Source organism: Scatophagus argus, chromosome 19 (genome assembly GCF_020382885.2).
Source record: "Scatophagus argus isolate fScaArg1 chromosome 19, fScaArg1.pri, whole genome shotgun sequence".
NCBI lineage: Eukaryota > Metazoa > Chordata > Actinopteri > Scatophagidae > Scatophagus > Scatophagus argus.
The window spans coordinates 5,034,084-5,051,368 of record NC_058511.1 but is presented as its reverse complement, the minus strand read 5'-3'; the positions used below and the strand labels follow the sequence as shown (position 1 = coordinate 5,051,368).

Genomic DNA, 17,285 nt, shown 5'->3' with positions numbered 1-17,285 from the left:
CTTGAGAACCTCTTGATTTCAGTGCAACAGAGAGGGTTATATTGGTGTTTTTCTAGCATGATTTCACAATAGCATGATTTCTATTTTTTAAACAAGATATCATGAAAATAATAAACCTGGAAATGTATTTGGAGGTTTTGATAGTTGGAGAGAATCATGCGCACATCCATATCTTTATTTAGGTATGTTATTTCCATCTGTGGATTAAATGTACGTCTGTTTGGTGATTAAATGGATGAAAGAAAGTCTCTCCCACATGAGATAATGTACTCACGCTACCTCAGTGTCTGTAACTTTCTGTCACTTATTTTTCTCCATAAGGCTATATATATATATATATATATATATATACAAGAATTTCCCTCCAGGGATTAATAAAGGAATTCTGATTCTGATTCTGATTCTGATATATATATATACGTTCATGTGAAAACATTTAACTCCAGAAAAAATTTCGAGTGCTTATTTTGAAGACGAAGTCACATCACTTCCGGTGTTATTTGGATTTGGTTGTAGCTGACTCTAGGGGGATCAAACCTAGAAGTAACGCGTTCGATGGCATTTCTTCTTTCGACGTCAATTTCATAACACCCATGAGAGAAGAAGAAGAAAATAAAACTGAGACACCGACAGCCATACGTATACTCATTCCTTAACCCATAGTTTCTTTGTAAAACCAACGTTTAACACTTTTACAAGATGCTGTGTGAGTCTGTGTGTCATTTCTCGCACTACAGTGAATGAAAGCGGTTTGTTCCCTTGGAGACGCCGTAGCGGGTGTGCGCGCAGTTTCCGCCCACTCCTCCAACCTCGACAGGAAGTGAGCGGAGTCCAGGAAAGTAAGCGAACTATCAAAACAAAGTAATTGCCCCTACAGCATTGTTTCATTTCCAGGCTCACTGAAGCTAACGGTTCGTTATGGAGGATGTGCCGACGCCTTTGCGATGCTTCAATGAGCGCCATTTCGCAGAAATGTTCGTGGATGACGGGGTGGAAACTGTGACTTCTGTGGAGCAGGTGAGCGAAGGCGCAGATTAGCTTCGTTAGGTAACGTGGCTAATGCTGCGAATGAGTGGCAGCTCTGCACTGTGAACGGAGGCGCGTCTGGAGAAGTGTGACAAGAGGTTCAGCTGCCTCACAACTTCTTTTTTTAAAACCGGTGAATCGACCCATAAATCGGAAGAGAAGGGGGGGGGATGGTCCATGCTCATTAGCGCACTGTGCTTTAGCTAGCCTAAGTTAGCAAACGTGGGCTTTTAGGCAGCTAGCATTGCTCCTCAAAGAGATTAAGTATGAATTATCTTTGCTCTTTGCTAAGTAACTTAAACAATTAAGGCAGAGTACGACGCAGCTCATGTGAATTTAGTATAAGACCGCGACCCAGACTCCAACTCTAAGCTCCTTATCAGTAAACTTAAATATTTTGTGTTCTGATCACTGAACTAACCGATCGTTCTTGTGTGGTTAAATTAATTCAGGACCAATATTAGCTAAGCGGAGATGCGACATACATAATTTCATTGTTTCCTTGTTTGTTTACAGGGGACAGTGCATGTTCGTCAGCATTAATATTTTTACGCCGCTAATCTGTAAAAGCAATTGAGATGCTCTGGGGTTAGCTCAACAGCTAATTTACACCCATCAGCTGATAAAGCACCAAGAAATTCCAGCTCAGAGCTGCCATTGTATAATTTGTCCTACAGAGAGCACTGACAAGTTTATCTGTCAACTATGACATGTTGTGTCGTCCACTACATCCTTCATCCTTATTTGTCAAGTAGTATCTTGAAATTGTCCCACAAATTGACTCATTTACTCTAAATCACACTACACATTGATTCTCTTGTCATCATGTGTATATTTTGATAGCAAAATGTTGGTAGGTATTCTTCTGTGCAATCAGAAGACTCATTCCAGGTCAAGATATGACTTGTCAGGTTCATATATGTCACCTCAATTTAAAAGGGCTTTTAAATGTGCTGGATATGTTTTAAAAACAACCCACACATACACTATTAATTTAAATGATTGCAAACTAGAATCAGTGCAATGCAACATATGTGATGTCTGTATATTTAAGTCTTTTGTGCTGTAAACAAACCATCGGATCAGATTCTGCTGATGCTGATGAGAGGCTGAGTTCGTTATTGGTGTTCTTTAGCCTTTCTTAATAACAGTTGCTCTCTTCATTTCCCTGCTCTTCCTTTTTTAACTAGAAAAAAGTGGAACGCAGCATTGAAGAAGTCATCAGTGTTTACAAGCAAATACACAGCTTACCACAGTAAGTATTCAGAGTGTCCACATGCCGTGGAAACTATGGTCTGTCACAGCTAAAGAGCAGGTTATTAAAAAACAAGTTTCAACAGATGGAAGAGCAGACAGTGGTTGAGTTTTGTCTGTAGTTTTTCCCTGAGAGCTTTCCCCATTGTTCCCCTTTATGCCTGTTTCTCACTGTTGTAAAAAGTAAAAGTGCATGATCTTTTTGTTTTGTTTGTTTTAAATAGTATGTCTTAATGCTTTGTGCTGACCGATCACCCAGCAACTGACAACAACACAAAAGACAACAAAAGTTTGATTTGATGCATGTATTTTAAAATGATTGGACATTCAGACAAAAATATATGAGCAGCAAAATATGCCAAGTATACATCAATCAAATATTGCATTGCAGCTGCATTGTTTTAATTTTATATCTTAAAATACTGCCCACCACGAGTCTGAGTGCAATGCTAATTTGGTGGAGGAGTGTTTGAAGAGATTTGGAACTGCCTTTTCAGAACATTTACATTTGCTTCAGACATGTCTCTCTGTTAGGTCAGATATTATTACAATAATTATGTGAAATCAGGACACAAAATTGGCCAAACCACAACTCAGTGTAACATAAAAGCCTTAATGCAGTACGTAATGATGTAATGTGGCTGTAGTAATGATGATGATCCATTCATAGCACTGTCATAATGTCCATTACTGCCATTACGAGACATTTCCAAAGACGCTGCTTATCAGCTGGGGCTGCTTTTAATCGCAAACACCAGTTTTCCAATAGAGATGGCTGAACGGGCTTGTAACAAGATGAACAGTATTCATCAGTAGAGTTCGTGCAGTGAGTTGTGACTGCTCTCTGTTTGGCCTGGTCTCAAGGTCCAGCATGTAGAAGGTAAGATTAGTGTTCAACTTTTGGATGAGGATAAATTCTAATGAGACCATATTTAAAATGAATGGATGAACAAACTGGTGTTTTTTTTGTTTTTTAAAGTTGATCCTGATATCTAATGATTTGTGTCAGCCAAATCAGATATGGATTTTTGTTAGAACCTCATAAAACAAATACTAGAACGGGTAACTGTGTGAAGCCTCAGGAATCCACCCTCCTCCACCGCAAGTCCACCCTTGTAAAACATGTTTGACTGACCAAATCTACTTTATATTTTTGCATTATGTTTACATTCAGCTGTTTTGGCAGTTTTACTGGGTACTTAAAAACTAAATTAAGGAGTTTGGTCTAAAACTGCTCTACTTGGAAAGTGTCATGATATAACTTTTGTTGTGATTTGGCGCTATATAAATAAAGTGGATTGAATTGAACTGAATTGACATATTTCTGCAAGTTCTGTCTCTTTGTACACAGACTTCTACACACTGACACAAATATAATTGTAGAGTAAAAAAGCCCTTTTTTTTTTCAACCTTAAAAACCCTTTGTTAATGATTGTAGATCACAGTCGTCCTCAGGCTGCTAAAACCCTGAAATGACCACAAACACAACTGATGACATGACCTTGCTGTTTTCAGTGGGAGCTGCAGCGCGTTTCTGTGTACTGCGTTGCGTAATCGGCCACTGAAATGAATGAGACTAATAAAAATAATGATATTTAAAGCTGATGCCTCTAAAAAAAATAAATTTACAGTTTTGATGGAAATTGAGATAGACAGACCTCAGGAGTGTCTATTTTTATTTATCCTCAAAAGGTATTTCCTCTCTTATTTCCTTTGCAGATGTTTGCTCTGCTCAACTTCAATTATATATATCGATATATATACTTTGCATACTCGTCTGTAGCCACGTCTGCCCTCATCGTTTTAAACAGCCGAGTTGAATCCTTGTCTGATGAGGAAAACGGCGGCGTGCAGACCACCTTTGAACCGCTTATCATTGATTGGTCCTGCTCTCCCTCCTGATTGTTTTTGTGTTGTAGAATTGGTGCTACAAAACTCTGGGCAGCAATCTGTGACTAAGCCCGTGTTGGTAGAGTGTAATTACAATCGTTGTGGCGAAGACTGCGTGGAAAGGGCTGGCGGTGAATAGGACTGGGTGGGCGGTGAGGACGGAGGGAGTGTCAGCTGTCTTTGACTCACTGACACACATACACTTATGTGTGTGTGCGCTAAGGGCTATAGATGCAGATGAACTGGTGTTTCTGTGAAGCAAACTGACATTAAAGTGATGGAAGGGAACAATGTGTGACTTTTGCTGATGTAACACCTACCTCCACCCCCAGGGATCAATAAGGTATCATCTTATTTGGTTATCACAGACAAATATTGTATATCGCAGCACTGTCAACCCAGGACATGGTCCAATGCTTGTCCTTTACACAAATGCACTAAACTCACCAAACTATATGTACAAAACACGGCAAACAGTACAGATTTCAGTGACGCAGTAACATCTTGTCTTACTGTCAGTTTTTGCTTTTGATTTTCAAAAGAAGTTCCTCGATACCTGAAAGAAGTAAAGCAGTTCAGAGTCATGTGTTCGACTGTTTGAAACTTTAAACCATTTTTCATTCTGTGTTGTGTCTTGAGGTATCACACCATATTCAAAATGGCAAAGGTCAAGAATTGCCTTTCTGCAGAGAGAGTGAATCAAGCCTCCTCTTTTTACTGTCTCTCAGATGTCCATGTTGACATTTTCTGTTACACTGAAGCTGCCACCTCTTTGTAATCGATCTTCCTGTCCCATGTTTGGTCTTCAGGCCCACGTTGCTGCGGGACCAACACTACCAGTATCTCAAGAAGGGCTTGCGTCACTTGTCAGATGCTTATGAGGTATGGTATCTGGCTTCCAGCACGCAAAGAGACACGTGTTGAAATAGTCCTGCTGTTGAAGTGTACGTTAACCTACATGAAGTTCTCTGAGGTTCTGTTAGTTCCTGTGTGTCATGGCCTCTGGATGTGTGTCTGATTGGCTCGGTCTGCTTTAAATAGAAATACTGTTGTTTTCACTTAGCAAAAAATATGCATGTGTGCTTCTGGGAAGGTCGTCCCTCTTAATGTGTTAGCTGTTCTCCACTCTTGCCAGAAAAGAAAGAGAGGGAGAGAGAGACGAGCTTGTGTTCTCCGCCCGACTTCCAGCTCAGCAGCCGACTGATTTGACTTGATCTTTTCGGTGTTTCTTTTGTAGCCGGATTTGACAGTAATTTGGCTGTTAAATGATGCACATTGCAGCAATGACTTGGCAATGGAAATGAGGAGCTGAGTCATGAGATTATGTAACAACAACAAAAAAAAATGCACAAAAGGCATCACATCGCTCTGTTGTTTTTATCGTAAACGCTGTCATAGTTTTACCAACTCAAACAGTTTGTCAGGGCTATCATTTTCCTCTCCTCTGTCTGTGTGGCAGACTTGTTTACTCTCATCTAGTCTCTGACTGACTGATCTCGCTACCTCCTTTATCTGATGCCCATCTGATCATGTGATGTGTGTGCTGCTGTCTGTCTTTGTGCGAGGTAGTGTCTGGATGCCAGCCGACCGTGGCTTTGCTTCTGGATTCTTCACAGTCTGGAGTTACTAGAGGAGCCCGTTCCTGCTGCTGTCGCCTCAGAGTGAGACACACACACACACACACACACACACACACACACACAGACTGCCACCAAGGGGCATAAATGCTCTGGGACTTCCAAATACTTTTTATTATCTGTTATCATAGCATAGTTCTCATAATTACTGTAGTAGAGCAAATACTGCAGCCGTGCAAATGTTGGTAGATAATTAACTGCCGCAGGTCTACTTGCACCAATATTAGAAGCTGTGTGTTGTGTCCTTCAGTACAATATTATGATATAAACTATATCACATGTAAAATAATCCATCTGGCCTCCCCACATGGACTTACAAGACACAGTATATTTAATAGTTTAATTTAGTCATGGATCGAGAGGAACACACCAATCCCAGGTGTAACATGTTAGAGGGGCTTTTATTTCCATCATGACATGATGTCACGGTGTTAAAAGACAGACAGTGTAACATAATATTGATTGACACAGTCGTAAACTGTGAAGTAGCTCTGCCAACTACACAAAAAGTAGCATAATGCAATAGTAATGAAAAATATGCTCCTGTATGAAAAAAAATAAACTTGTGAAGCTTGTAAAAAATCTGTCGTCGTATTTAAAATCTCTAAACTGACCACTGAAAGTTCCTCTTATTTTTGTAAGCTTCATATTGAATGCCAACATTAGAACAAAGAGCTTCTGACTTGAGAGCTCATCAGACTTGGGTGGTGGGGGGGCAGTTTACTGAGAAGTCGTGATTACATAACGAGCAGTAAAGCGTCATGGTGTTGATGTAAGAAGCAGTGAAATGAATATTTTTTGGAAATATTAAGGACAACAGGCAGATATATTATGTTTATACAGCTGTAACTTCAAGAAGTGTTGCTGTTATTGCCATGAAACTGCCATTTAATTAAATTACTGCCAGTCCAAAGTAACACCGCAAAACCCTGTAGCGATTCCAGGCTGCCAACCCACACTCATTATTACTGTGAGGCATGCCAACACACCGGCTGGCATTGCCCAGTGCCAGTGTGATGGCCTCGTGCTCACACACACACACACACACACACACACACAGGCCCTGTTCAAGGACTTAAAACAATGCAACCTACAGCAGAGTGCTTTCTTCGTCCCATGAAATGTTCACTGTTCTCAGGTCAGTATTTGCACCGGACCGGTTGGCCAAATGCAGGTTTCTTTTCCTTCCAACACAGTTGGCTCGAGACATTCTCACAATTTTGTGATTCCTCCCCGTGGCGGAGGACGAAGAGCACGTTTCATGAGAGAAGCAGCTTTGTGCACTGAGGCTGGGGAAAAAAAAGGAAGCTGTGGTTGAGATGGGGTGTGCTCGGTGCCACATCATCTAGAGGCAACTAAGCCAGCGGTGCTCGCTTTGCAGCCTGCTGAGGTTCCAGCTCAGCTCATTTACCGCTTTGATGGTAGATTTAAACTGTTGTTTTTGTCTATGGAAACATAGTCTGTCCAAGTGAGCTGTTTGCATCCACTATTTTCTTAACCTTAAAGGACGCGTTGCTGTCCACGTGGAGTCTTTTTGAGCATCACCTGGCTTTATAAGTACAAAGTAAGCACTATGCTGTCTGTCTGCGTAAGTACAATTCAGTCATAACTTTGTAATCTTTTCCTTCCAGTGTGTGTCAGTTTCTGGCTCGTTGTCAGAGCCCAACAGGGGGTTTCGCTGGGGGACCGGGACAACACGCCCACCTTGCACCCACCTACGCCGCCGTCAACGCCCTCTGTATCATCGGCACAGAGGAGGCCTATAATGTCATAGACAGGTATGGTCTTGATCGTCTTGTTCCCTTTCGTTAATGCTCGGCTCAGGATAAAAGGCTGGATTCAACATGTTAAGAAGGGAGTATGTGCTGCATACCTGCCGTCACAATTTTCAAATGTTTTTCACTGGCTTTTAGAGCAGAAAGACACAGGAAATGCGTAGCTAATAGGCACACTTTATATCTCAATATTGAGATATGGTCAGCAGCACTTTGGATCTTTTTTTTTTCATATTTGATGCCATATTACAGATGCCAACAGTTAGTCACGATGACTCTGCTGGAGAGTTATAACTCGGAGTTACACGATGTGCTGTAGATAGTATGTATATATAACAAGAACTATTTTGTATATATCATGTCGCCTTCAGGGCATCACTGTGTTTTTACGCTGAAGTCTCAGACTGAACGAAAGGGCTTCACATTCTCAAATCACTTAAACAAGAGCCTTTTCCTGCTGACGTTATGTTTGTGTGAGTATAATAATAACCATATTCACACTCGAAGCTTTTAATTAGCGGCTGTGTAATGATGTTTGGGATCTGTTTGTTAATTTATGCCTTTATATCTGTTTTGGTTTTGACTGAAATTTAATGAAGCGCTTCAGTGCAGTTGTTATTACAGTAGCAGGAGAACATTACAGACGTTTCTTGTCGATGATGTTTAAGCAGGAGCTAATTAGAAGAGCATTTAGAGGTAATGCTTCCAGGATCTTTCACTCCTCGTTTTTATTCTGTTACTAATGTTTACGCTTGTGATTTCTGTGGTGACTTTCTATGAAAGCTTTATTAAATCCGCAGTACGCTGCTGCACCCGCCCTCCCTTTGTCCGTTCCTCTCGCCTTATCTCCTTCCCTCGATCCATATCACCCCCTGCTCCTCCTGCTCCTCTTATCATCATGTATCTCCTCCTCTTCTTTCTAAACCTCCTCCTCCTGTGCTGCCTCTCTCCAGGGAGAAGCTGCTCGATTTCCTATGGTCAGTGAAGCAGCCAGATGGCTCGTTCGTGATGCACATCGGAGGGGAGGTGGATGTCAGGTGAGGGCCCAGAGGATGACACCGCTTGCTCCACCTGTTCTGCACTTGTATCTGCTTTATCAGCATCAGACATGAAGATCCATGAATCAGCAAAGTGGGAAAAAAAAACGTCTCAGTTAAGAGAATGTTTAGTATTTACAGTGGATAAATATGCACATTTGATCTTTTCATCAAATAAGTAGGACATTTTTAAAGGGTACGTCTCTTTTTGTCTCCTTTTTCCTTTGCGTATTTTAGGTGCTTTTTGTTCTGCTTTGGTGTTGATAGAAAAGAAGAGAAATACTCACATTGCAGAAGAGTGGATTTCTGTTATTCAGGTTACTGTGTGTGTGTGTGCGTTCATTTGTTCGTTCGTTCGTATGTGTGTTGCTTTTTCTCTCTTTGAACCTGCTCTGTGGAACAGCGTGGTTTTAATAAGCAGCTTTGAGGTATCGTCTTCGGTTTCAACAAAGAACCTCAAAAGTCAAAGTTACTTTTTCGCTCTCACAGGAGGCCGTTATCTGCCGCCAGCCAATTAACTTTCCGCTGTCGTTATGTTTTATTGAAACTGTTTTTCCACTCAGAAGGCTTTGCTTATCTGTCGCCGTCCTAGGAAAATGACATATCTCTAAAATGTCAACTTTTCATGAGCTAAGAAAAAGCAGAACCTTGTTTTAATTTCTGAAGTAATCCAGTGGATTTCTAAAGGGGTTTATTGGTCTAGGAAGCAGAGGGATTTGCTCAAACCCACTTTTCATTTAGGAAAAGTCTGATGATTTTCAGTATATTTTGGGTTTTTATTGGCAGCAAATCCCATGAAAAGACCAAAACCAACAATGAGTTGATCTGACAAAAGTGTGATGTAGCTTATCCCTGTGACTGGTGTTATTTACTTTGAAACAACTTACTTACGTCTGGAGTTTTGCTCCCGGTGGATGGCACTGAGCATGCTCAGAGCTGTGTTTCCATGCTTACACTGCTGAGAATAATAAACCTCACTGGTCACCATAATGACAAAATGTGTCACTCAAACATGTCAGACTTATGCTGCATAGAACCTACTTCCTAATGGGGTAAATTAACTGCTGTTTTTGGTCTCTTTAAGGGATTTGTGAAAAATAACAAAAATATACACTACATAGACAAAGGTATTGGGATGGGGCTGTTTTTCATTGGTTGGGCTCGGCCCCTGACTTCCAGTGAAGGGAAATCTTAATGCTTCAGCACACCAAGACATTTTGGACAATGCTATGCTTCCAACTTTGTGGCAACAGTTTGTTGAAGGCCCTTTTCTATCCCAGCATGACTGTGCCCCAGTGCACAAAGCAAAGCTCCATAAAGACATGGTTGGATGAGTTTGGTGTGGAAGAACTTGACTGGCCCACACAGAGTCCTGACCTCAACCCCATCCAACACCTTTGGGATGAACTGGAACGGAGATTGTGAGCCAGGCCTTTTGGTCCAACATCAGTGTGTGACCTCACAAATGCTCTACTGCATGAATCAGCAGAAATTCCCACAGAAACACTCCAACATGTTGTGGAAAGCCTTCAGAAGAGTGGAAGCTGTTCGAGCTGCAAAGCTGTCTGTGTGTTCAGAATGTGATGCCATTAAAGTCCCTGTTGGTGTAATGATCCCAATACGTTTGTCTATATAGTTTAAATTGGTACCAACCTTGTCTTTGAATTCTTCATCAGTTCAAGGGTCAAAGCTCCACTGCTTCTTACCAGCCCAGGAAAACCAAATGTGTAAAAGCTGAGATGATGACAGACTAAAATACAGAATAGATTTATATTTAGTGTGCTGGTGGTCTAAAAATACAGTACTTTGGAAGAAAAGGTGTAAGTGGAGGAGGAAACTTCCTGCTCACCCACATCCTTTCTTTTTTCCTTTTCTAGGAGCGCGTACTGTGCAGCCTCCGTAGCATCGCTCACAAACATCCTCACACCGAAACTGTTTGAGGACACGACCAACTGGATTCTCAGGTACAACCTGCCACCACCACCACCGCAGTCTGATATTGAATTATTAAAGCCCCCTTTGGTGCCTTGGCTTCTCCATAAACCAGGCAGTGTTGACTGGTGTGTTTTTTATTATGTGTCTCCAGTTGTCAGAACTGGGAGGGAGGTCTCAGCGGAGTGCCCGGTCTGGAGGCCCACGGTGGATACACTTTCTGTGGCACGGCCGCCCTCGTCATCCTGGGCAAAGAACACATGCTGGATCTCAAAGCCTTGTTGGTGAGAAACTCCTGTCTCAAACTCAATTCGATCAAATTAAAACGAACAAAAAAAATGTGTTGAAATAACATAAAACACCCCCTGCTCAGAATAACCTGTGGTGCTGCTGGACTGGAGTCTGAAAACAACGATCAAAGAGATGGTATCAGTGTCAGTCACAGCAGAAGCAATATCCTCTTTAATAGGCTGCTCGCCGCTGTGAGGGACCAAGCAGAAACACACGGAATAAAATGAGAATAACACGTTATAACCCAGAGTGAGATTTCATGATGTAACGACTCATAATGTCTGCTGGACACCCTTCTTTTAGGAATGAAATATTACACAGGTTATCTTTTTTTATGGCGTGATTTTTAGATTGTTGCATTTTGTGAATCTTGACTTTCTGTTTCTCGGAGTGATTTAGAGACGTAGCTGTAAACAACACCGTGACTTTATTGTGATGCTGCCGGGCTCTTGGTGGCTCTTGGATATTAGTGGATGAAGTTTACATCAGTTTGTGGCCTGCATTGTCGCCACTTCCTGTCGTTTTGCTGATTCCAGAGAAGTGAGAGGTCAGAATCAGGAGCCCTGGAGCTTTAAACTCTTCTGTTCAGGGACTCTGCAGCAGGTTAGATTCTTAATGACACAAAGTTAAAGACATGATGTTTTTAACATCTCTTACTGAAGGAGAAACACGGCTCTTTGTGCTTTGGTTTCCTCTACGCTCCGTTTACAGTCATCGTTCAGGGACAAAATGCCTCTTAAAATTCAAAGTGTCAAGGATGTAAAGTCTTCCTGCAGCAGCTGCCAACACACTTTTGCTGTCATTCAGCATGTATTCAAATTCTTTTCGGTCAGTCAAATTTGCATGTGAAAACCTGCACCCCGCGTGCCAACAGGCTGGTTAAACGTCCCTCCTCCTGTAACCAGCTCCACAGCTCAGCTCTGTGTTTCCCCTGCAGAGGCTCCACAGATGCAGGCTTCTGGCTCACTGGTTTAAGCTGAGGGTCGGCGGGGCTGGAGGTGACGGCTGGGTGGGGTTCAGGGTGTGGATGGTCTCTGGCGGCGTACAGCGTGGCCTCTGCACAGCTGTGTCGCTTATCCACGTCAGACATGTGTCACAGGGCTTGTTTAGGTCTTTCCTTTCTGACAGCCATTTTGTTTCCTTTGAATTAAAGTGGTATTTGAGTGGGTGTGAAGAAAAAAACTGCTTTTATGAAGCTGCCCTTTATCGAATGCTGTAGGGTGAGTCACGCTTCACGAAACAGCCGTGGCAGAATGAATTAATCATTAATACTGAGAGGGAAAAAAACATTCATGTAGATTCATGTGACCTTGTTGTGTTTGTTACTCAGTACGTTCCAAGGAAGTGAAGTGAAGAGCATCAACATTTTAAGCATCTTTAGGAATTAGTTCAGCGAGAAAAAGCTGCGAAAACAAAACAAAATACGACATTTCAAAGCTTTTGTGTGAAAGTTTGAAATATGATGCAAATTACTAACTTCGGTGCTTCAGCTGAATGTGAGAAAAGTCACTGGCGTTGTGAGTGACCTCATTACATGATGGCTGTGAAGAGCAGAGGAAGAGATGGCGCACTAATGGCAGCCACTGAGTGATCAGTCTGGCTAATGACTATGAAACACATACCGCAATAATGTTGTCGTCATGAATTCTTTTGGCCGTGATGATCACTCAGTGAAAATCTGATTTGCTTTAAATCTAATCAAATAAAGTCTGCGCTAAGCTCAGCGGCGGCGTGCAGGAAGCGTTCATGATGAAGATCGCAGTCCGTGTCACACGTCTTCTCGGATTTCCTCGTGACTTCATGAGGAAAAGGCTCTTTTACGTGAAAACAGTCGAGAGCAGCATGTTTTGCACTGAATTGGCAAACTCCATGCGGGCCACCTAAAAACAGTGACCGCGATGCACATTTCTGTGTGTGTTTCCTCTTTTGAGTACGCACAGACGCTGCATAAAATGGGTTGTTTGTAAGAAGTGAGTGAACGCTGCTCTTCACCGTGTTGTTCCTCCTCTCTTTGTCCTTGAGCTTTAACACGTTAACGAGCTGAGCGCCGTCCTCTCCTCTTCCTCAGACAGATTAGACCCCAGCTGCTATTACACCCAATATTCCACAATTACTCAATCCAAGCCGAGCTGACTGGATGTGCACCAATTATGGGTTACCGTGGCAACGATATTGCAGACATCCCACTTTCCCATTTTGGCAATGTTGAGACGCAGTTTTTCCTTCATACCTTCTGCTACACCCACAGCACCGGCCCCCTGTGGCCCCGCGTGGCCCCCTGTGGCCCCGTGTGGCCCCCTGTGGCCCCCTGTGGCCCCGTGTGGCCCCCTGTGGCCCCCTGTGGCCCCGTGAACGCTGGCTGCGTTCAGGGTCAGCGTGTTTGAAAGTGAACAGGAGGGTTAAACATCCTCACACGTGTTTTTAAACAGGCTGTGTTTCTCCTCAGCGGTGGGTGGTCAGCAGACAGATGCGGTTCGAAGGAGGCTTCCAGGGCCGCTGTAACAAACTGGTGGACGGCTGCTACTCTTTCTGGCAGGCTGGACTCCTGCCTCTGCTCCACAGAGCCTTATTCAAAGAAGGTACAGTATGTTCGGCCTGCAGAGGCGTAAAACAGACGAAGTGGCCGCTAAAAACCCTGATGTTTTTTCCTAATCAGTACTCAGATCATTACTGCTTTCTACCTTGAGAGACAACTCAAAATCATTTACATCCTTCCCCCCCCCCCCCCCACTCACTAACTTGTCTGGAAAATGGCTTCACCTGGATTGAGAATTTTCCCTTTAGCCACCAGAAAATCGCTGACAAAGAAACAGTGATTCTGCTCACATTGACCCAGATATTTTCAGTGTGTTTTCTCCTGTTCCGGCTTGTGTTCCTTTCATACGGTTCAGCCACACTGAATGGAAGTCAGCGACAGAAATGAATTTGCAATTGGACCAGCTGTTCAGCTAAAAACTGCCTCCTTTTGAACAGAGGAGGTCATTTTTTATCACAATTTACTGTAAATTGACTTGTTGAAAATGTTTCCAGCAATAGAGAGTGAAGAGAAAAATCGGGCAACATTGCGACTGAGCTGCTGCTGATGTGCCCAGTTTGAATGCATTTGAATAACTCATATATATGATATGATAATAATAATTGTATTCATTATTTTTAATTATTTTTTTCCTTTTAAAACAAAAAGTGAAACTAATGAGAGTCTGACGTGTGTGTGTGTGTGTGTGTGTGTGTGTGTGTGTGTGTGTGTGTGTGTGTGTGTGTATGTGTGTGTGTGTGTGTGCGCGTGCGTGCGTGCGTGTGTCCACAGGAGAGTCGGAGCTGAGCCGGCAGCAGTGGATGTTTGAGCAGCAGGCCCTGCAGGAGTACATCCTCCTGTGCTGTCAGAACCCGACAGGGGGCCTCCTGGATAAGCCCGGCAAGTCAGTCCCACACCATCTGGACACACACACACACACACACACACAACACGACACATGGCAGCACACACATGTGATTCACATGGTTTCACTCATGCACATCGTTGTCTTGTGTTCCATCTCCATGCGTCCAGATCCAGAGATTTCTACCACACGTGTTACTGCCTGAGCGGCCTCTCCATAGCGCAGCACTTTGGAAACATGGACCTCCATCATGAGATGATCCTCGGCAGGGAGGAGAACCGACTGGTGAGGCGGCTGCAGCAGGGCCGGCAGGGAGAGACGGGTGGATGTGGGCGGATGCATTCAGAAACAGATTCTTTACTGATCGGAATGGATTCATTTCAGTAGAAACAAGTGAAACCTCTTTTAAAGATATGCTGTGTAGACAGAAGTATGTGGACACCTGATCATCACACTGCATTCTAAATACATAGACGTTGATATGGAGTTGCTCCACTCTTCTGGGAAGGCTTTTCTCAAGACTGTGGATTGTTTTGTGAGAATGTTTGCGCATTCATGCAGTAGAGCGTTTGTGATGTCAGTCACTGATGTTGGACCCAAAGGCCTGACTCACAGTCTCTGTTCCAGTTCATCCCAAAGGTGCTGGGCATAGCATCGTCTAAAATTACTTGGTATGCTGAAACATTAAGACATTAACATTAACCCCTGTCCAATTACTTTTGTCTATATAGTTTATCTCCTCCATTATAATGACAACTTCTCACCAGTCCCTTGGAAAAATGCCTGCACTGGTTAAAAGTCCAGTGTAGTTTGTTCTGAAGACTAAATTCAGTTGTCCTCAGTGGTTCCCAACACTTTTTTAAAGAATCTGTCAGATGAGTACCTCTTTCTGCTAGCTTGCAAACTACTTTTCATGCGCTGTCAATAGCAGCATGTGGTGTTTAAAGTGCCATGTGGTGCCATTTGGGAAAATATGCTTCCTCTCAGTCTTGCTGAGAGTTGGATGGCAAAATTTATACCACTCTCATGTGTGTTCACTAAATATGACACTGCAGTCAGCACACCAAGACTGGAAGCAGCTAGTCTGGTTCCATTTTGTCATCATTTTTAAAAAAAAATTTAATTGAGCTACAAATGTCCCCCCCCAGGGTACAAGTTCTCCTGTTTGGGAATCATTTGTTTGTTACACAAGTTGGAACAACAGCATTTACATAATCTTTATCTGCAGGTCATTGAAAAAGAAGAATTTGTAAACTAAAAAAGCCTTTTTATTAAGTCTCATCGACTGCTCATTTTGCCCCTGATGCCCCTGAACTCATCGTCTTTTTTCCCCCCACTATGTGAATTATTTAACTGCTGGCTTTTTTATCTGCCAGTTTAGCAGTGTGTGCAGATTCATTTGCATGTGAATTTAGTTGCATGCACCTGCTGTAACAGTCAAGAAAGGCTGACTGTGTTCTTCGTTTTTAAAATATCTCGCCTGCCTTATGTTTTCACTGTGACCGTCTACAGGATTCGGTTCCCAAACTTGTTGCATTTTGATGTAAATATTAAAGGACAAGCACTGAGGGGTGGAGTCAGCGAGTGAAGCAGTCAAACTAAAAATGTGGTTTTGCTTAAAGATGTCAGTGGCAACGGCAGTGGTGTTGGCTTTATTTTCCTGTTTCCTGTCGTATTACTGGCACATACAGCTGGTTACAGTAAGTCTGCCTCCCGTTCATGCATATGCATAGAAGACAGCCAGTCACCCCACAGCGTTTCATTACATCTGTGGTAAAACTGGACTTTATGCTTTAGAAACTAAGAATATTTTTTCCTCACTCTGTCCCTTTATTTGCAAACCTTCTGGGTGGGAACGCAGTATCATGAACAGATGCTCTAATGCATGCAGCAGATACTTGGCTCTGTGTGTGTTTGAGGGACGCTTTTGTTCAGGATTTCTTGTTGGGTTGGATTTCAAAAGACTTAAATGTTGTATTGCCTCCACACGCAGATGAGTGAAGAACAGCATTTGGCAGTTTGGCTTTTGGAAATGTGAATTCATAAAGGGTGAAGATTCCATTTACATGCAATTTTAAAACAGGGCCAAAGGGTTTAAAGAAATGGATTCTTCTTCAGCAGGCCAGTTTCACACAGAAGAAATCAGTAAAAAAATAAATAAATTTAAAAAATGAAGACATGTAGTATATTTAATACTGACACTGTGGTTACATCCTCGGCAGATAAAGCTTTTGGACCACTTTTGAGTGAATAAGTCTGAAAACATTATGGTGCAACAGCTGTCTTATTTTGCTCTGGTTTTTGTCTTCCAGGCTCCAACTCATCCAGTTTACAATATTTGTCCAGAGAAAGTGGCTCAGGCCCTGCAGTACTTTCACAGGCAGCCCGTCCCCGACAACAACAAGCAGCCGGGAGCCCCTGCCGATGACACCCTGCTGGCGACGGACCCCGCCGCCGCCTCCGGATCAGATGACCATCACTCCTAGTTAGTGTGCAGCAGAGACGTCACTGTGTTCGAACCAGCCAACTCTAAGGAACCGACCGGGACCAGCCAAACAGCGGTCTGGTCTGCCGGAGACGAGCCCGAGAAGCGGTCGGATGGTCAACCCTCAGTAGAGACGAGGGCTGGAGTTTAGGAGCAGTTTGGCTGAACTGAAGTCAGCGGTCGTGTGTGTGCGTGTGTGTGTGCGTGCAGCTTCGCATCCAGCTGAATTTTTGCTTGCAATGCTTGTTGTTTTCTGAAATAAAAGTGAAACGTTCTAACCTGAGCTAATAAACCTTTATATGGAACTTTTCATGATGGTGTTATAAAATCCTTTATGACTGTTGAGTGACTGGTGAACACTTGAGACAAATCTTTATTTAAAAAAAAAAAAAAACATTCACTTGAGTTTAGTTTAGGGTTTAAACGAACGGTCATTTATCGAATTATCAGTTCGGTTTATAAAAAAAGAAAAAAGAACAAAGGAAAATTCCCCAAACTCCCAGATTACATCTTAAAACAAGCTTGTTTTGTCAGATTAAAGTCAAACTCAAAGATTGTAACTAACATGTCAGAAGCTG

General features: G+C 42.7%; 1 protein-coding gene across 1 annotated transcript; it reads left to right on the top strand.

Annotated features, from left to right (window-relative positions):
• Nucleotides 1-505: 505 nt before the first annotated feature.
• Nucleotides 506-17,017, top strand: fntb (farnesyltransferase, CAAX box, beta). The gene is made up of 14 exons (XM_046372433.1): nucleotides 506-639; nucleotides 738-820; nucleotides 895-1,017; nucleotides 2,217-2,281; nucleotides 4,980-5,052; nucleotides 5,740-5,831; nucleotides 7,439-7,585; nucleotides 8,536-8,619; nucleotides 10,497-10,583; nucleotides 10,706-10,835; nucleotides 13,289-13,421; nucleotides 14,150-14,261; nucleotides 14,393-14,507; nucleotides 16,535-17,017. The coding sequence occupies exons 3-14, from the start codon at nucleotides 919-921 to the stop codon at nucleotides 16,706-16,708; spliced, it is 1,311 nt and encodes a 436-aa protein (XP_046228389.1). The 5' UTR covers nucleotides 506-639; nucleotides 738-820; nucleotides 895-918; the 3' UTR covers nucleotides 16,709-17,017.
• The last annotated feature ends 268 nt before the right edge of the window (nucleotides 17,018-17,285 follow it).

Bases quoted from the DNA above. Each gene is read 5' to 3' on its own strand.
- fntb (XM_046372433.1), top strand. From the start codon at position 919: ATGGAGGATGTGCCGACGCCTTTGCGATGCTTCAATGAGCGCCATTTC. The intron at 7,586-8,535 runs GTATGGTCTTGA...GCCTCTCTCCAG, and splicing joins GCCTATAATGTCATAGACAG to GGAGAAGCTGCTCGATTTCC. The intron at 14,262-14,392 runs GTCAGTCCCACA...CCATGCGTCCAG, and splicing joins CTCCTGGATAAGCCCGGCAA to ATCCAGAGATTTCTACCACA.